The sequence below is a fragment of the Primulina huaijiensis genome, chromosome 3 (genome assembly GCF_012295235.1).
Source record: "Primulina huaijiensis isolate GDHJ02 chromosome 3, ASM1229523v2, whole genome shotgun sequence".
Taxonomy (NCBI): Eukaryota; Viridiplantae; Streptophyta; class Magnoliopsida; order Lamiales; family Gesneriaceae; genus Primulina; species Primulina huaijiensis.
In genome coordinates this window covers 27,874,765-27,878,407 of record NC_133308.1, presented here as the reverse complement: position 1 = coordinate 27,878,407, position 3,643 = coordinate 27,874,765, and the positions used below count along the sequence as shown (strand labels likewise).

Genomic DNA, 3,643 nt, shown 5'->3' with positions numbered 1-3,643 from the left:
TTTTCTTGCCAAAAAAAAAAAAACTATTAAAGGGTTTTTAATTTCTTTTTCTGGTAATAATTATTATAACAACAGAGATGGGGGAGAAGATTCGCAAAGTTCGTGGATGTACACGTAATGTCTACGATGAAAAATAAATAAGGAAGAAAAGAACAAATTGGACTACACATGTCCTATGTTGGATAAATTGTCGGTTGTACTCATTAATTCATGATGCATCATCCATCGTGTGTTGTTAATTACTTGTTATCATGCTTCAATGCATATTCTAACTCGGCTCCAGCTTTGTAAATACATAATCGTGTGTGTCATATTTTTTTTAAAAAAATTATTACAAGTTACAGTACATTTTTAAAAATACTAATAACGTACCTACTTAAATTGTATTCTTTAAATTCTTACTTTTAATATAATCTCTAAATTCAGTATGCATGAAAATAGGAATTGCTAGTTATATTTACTGTTCCTGACTGCCAGTATTTGGCATTTGCTTCACTTGCCTATTGAGGCCCAAACCATTCCTTTTTGGCTAAGAACGTTTAATTGGGCTTTGGCATTTCTTCTAATGAGGACTAAGGTATTTTAAATTTAACATAGCTTATATCAAGGCATCAAATTTGAGGTGACATCTATCCTTTGAGATATAATTATAACAAATCTTACCTCAAGTTAATCTTTATCTATAACCAAATATTAATTTTTCAAAAAAAAATAATAATAAAAAAAAAACCGGTTTACCAATTCATAATCGGTCTGATTGGTTCTTGACCGATTTTTATCTATTTCACCGCTATAACAGTTTTTGAGTGTGTTCTAGACTGGATACATGACCGATTCTCGGTCGAACCGATCGGTCTTGTCCTATTTTGAAAACAACGTTTGTGTGAAATATTTAGAGATTATATTAAAATAAAAATTTTAAAAATATTTTTGTGATAAATATTTATGTTAAATATGATGATATGATCATTTAAAAGTTCAAAAATATGGATAAAAAAAATATGTTAGTAGTCGTTGTGATGTAGTAATAGTTATATAAATAAACTGTGAATTTACTAAAATAGGTTTTTGGTTAATTTTTTAACTAAATGGAGATGAATTTTTTTTTGGAATCTTAAAGGGTATTTTTTGCTTATCAGAAATTACATCATGAACCCAAAAATTGTTATTCTATATATAATGTAATATAGATAGTATAGATGAGATGATAAATTATACAACTTTTCTTTTTAACTATAATAATTATAAAATTTGATACAAACTTTAAGATGATGCAAACTTTAATCGCAAAAACTTGTGTGAGACGGTCTCACGGGTCGTATTTTGTGAGACGGATCTCTTATTTGGGTCATCCATGAAAAATTATTACTTTTTATGCTAAACTTATTAGTTTTTATTATGAATATCAGTAGGATTGACCCGTTTCACAGATAAAGATTCGTGAAACCGTCTCACAAAGACCTACTCAACTTTAATTTGGATGTTTATCAATTGTACACCAAAGTTCACGGTCACGAATTACCGTTATCATAAAATAAATAAATAAATAAATATAATATTTATTTATTTATTATTTATAATAATAAAAGAAAAATAGAAAGCGAAAATGAAGACCAGCTGTATTCAGGTGTGAATGAGTCCTCTCCCCTTTGCTGCCATTTCTGTGGCTTCTTGCTGTCTTCGCCTCTTGTCTTCTTCCCTCTTTCCCTTTCTTATCTGTATCGTTATTACTGCCTTCTCCTTTAAAACTCCCTCTTTATTTACATTTTAAATATTAATAACCACAAAATAGTAATATCTCATGCATATATTTCTCTGTTTGAATTGAAAAGGGCTCATTTCACGAGGTTTACCGGCTTATACACTCCAAATTCTTTGCCCTGGCCTGAAGTCCCTTTTTTCCAGCTTGATTATTTTGATTTTTCCTCGCATCTTTTGTGTGCTTTTTATCTCTTCTCTGGTTTGTCCTTGCACGTTCCATCACCTCAACTTCTTCAAAAAGCCAAAAAGAAAGAGCCACCCCTCCACACCCATACGTTAGCTAGAGATTCACAAATGTGACATGTTTTTGTAATTTGTAGCGCTAACTGTTCCACTCGATCAGTGAATGTACCCCATCACACTTGGTGTTTGTGTTTTGGGTTCCAATCTGTCCTTATAAAGGTCGCAACACTCCTTGGAACACTTGCGCTTTATGGTGTGAAATATAATAGGTGATGCGTGAAAATATATATTGGATTCGAGTTTTTTTTTGGGTTTTCGGAAACAAAACGAGAAGGGATCTCTTGTTGACAGCTGAATATTTTTGCCTCTGAAGGGCTAGCTTCTCCATATCTGCGCTTCGAAATTTATTCTCTCGGGATCTAAATCCCAGAATGGGATGCAGTAAGAAGATGATTTGTGGTCGGAGGATTCACCGTTTCACTGTTTCTTTAATGGTTTGCATGGTTTTAGTCTCATCCCAGTCAAGATTATACAATGCCGAAGGTAAATTGATGACTCCCAGTTTAGTAATTTCTTGGATTTAATGCGATCGGCTTTTAGTTCTGTGGAATATATACATTTTCGGGCTAAAGTCACGATCTTGTGCATGTTTCAGGTAGAAAACTAGCACAAATAGCTGATAATTCCGAGGTACAATTTTCCCATTTTCCTTCTGTGTTTCTTCTTCTTTTTAAAAAAAAAGCAATTTGATGAAATCGAATTCTTTACATTTTTAGACGGTGAATGAAGAAAAAGCAATCCTGCGGGCACAAATTGGCTCCAGGCCGCCGCGCTGCGAGCGGCGGTGCGTCTCCTGCGCCCACTGCGACGCCATCCAAGTTCCCACGAATCCTCAAACAAGCAACGGAATTAAGAACGCCTCCGCTGCAGTATTCGCCGCAGCAGCCTACGTTAGAGGTGACGACACTTCAAACTACAAGCCAATGAGCTGGAAATGCAAATGCGGCAGCCTCATTTTCAACCCATAATTTTTTTTCCCGAATAATCAAAATTCGAACCTTATAATTTTCTGTAAATAATTAGTCAATTTATTATAACTATTGACACTTTCAAAAAAGGTGAATCAAATCATAACCATGGTTCAGTTCACCTAAGTAGTTCTTCTTCTTGGCTCCACCGGAAGGGAAAAATCAGTGTCTTTTTTTGTGGGCATCTCCGAAATTTCCCCATCTGTCGTGTAAAATCTTTAATTAATACGCCATTGATATGCATTAATATTTTATATTGCATACGTGAAGGCAATCATATACTTTACAGCTCTGATAGCTGAGCTCTTTTATTTTGCACCGAAGATTCTGATTTGTACAACGCAGTACTTAAGAGTAAATGCGGGGCAGTGAAGATTTCTGGGATTTTTTGCATTAGCATTAAAATTACAGCAGAGGATTTACAGAATGAGGAGAAGTTGTAACTCGAGAAAAGTTAGGATTAATTTTATTTATATAAATTTATATTTGAATAATTATATATTATGGATTGTCAGTTAATGTCAAAATAAAGTGATCAACTAATATTTCGGGTTATAGAGATTTAATGTATCTAATTGGTTGCGGGTTTTAATGTGTAGAGACGAAAGTATAATTTCTTTTTTATGATTAATTAAAACAGAAATACCAGAAAATAATGATAAACATTATTT

At 33.1% G+C, this 3,643-nt stretch overlaps 1 protein-coding gene across 2 annotated transcripts; it reads left to right on the top strand.

Moving 5' to 3' along the window:
* Nucleotides 1-1,605: 1,605 nt before the first annotated feature.
* Nucleotides 1,606-3,365, top strand: LOC140972361 (EPIDERMAL PATTERNING FACTOR-like protein 2). Of its 2 annotated transcripts, XM_073434807.1 has the most exons (4): nucleotides 1,606-2,213; nucleotides 2,318-2,487; nucleotides 2,600-2,634; nucleotides 2,721-3,365. In XM_073434807.1, exons 2-4 carry the CDS (start codon nucleotides 2,376-2,378, stop codon nucleotides 2,970-2,972), a joined length of 399 nt encoding a protein of 132 aa, XP_073290908.1. In that variant the 5' UTR covers nucleotides 1,606-2,213; nucleotides 2,318-2,375; the 3' UTR covers nucleotides 2,973-3,365. The 2 variants fall into 2 exon arrangements, with proteins under 2 accessions (XP_073290908.1, XP_073290907.1); XM_073434806.1 differs by having other exon boundaries at nucleotides 1,606-2,487.
* The last annotated feature ends 278 nt before the right edge of the window (nucleotides 3,366-3,643 follow it).

Coding starts and splice junctions, on each gene's coding strand:
- LOC140972361 (XM_073434807.1), top strand. CDS start 2,376: ATGGGATGCAGTAAGAAGATGATTTGTGGTCGGAGGATTCACCGTTTC. Junction 2,488..2,599: donor AAGATTATACAATGCCGAAG/GTAAATTGATGA, acceptor TGCATGTTTCAG/GTAGAAAACTAGCACAAATA. Junction 2,635..2,720: donor AAATAGCTGATAATTCCGAG/GTACAATTTTCC, acceptor TTACATTTTTAG/ACGGTGAATGAAGAAAAAGC.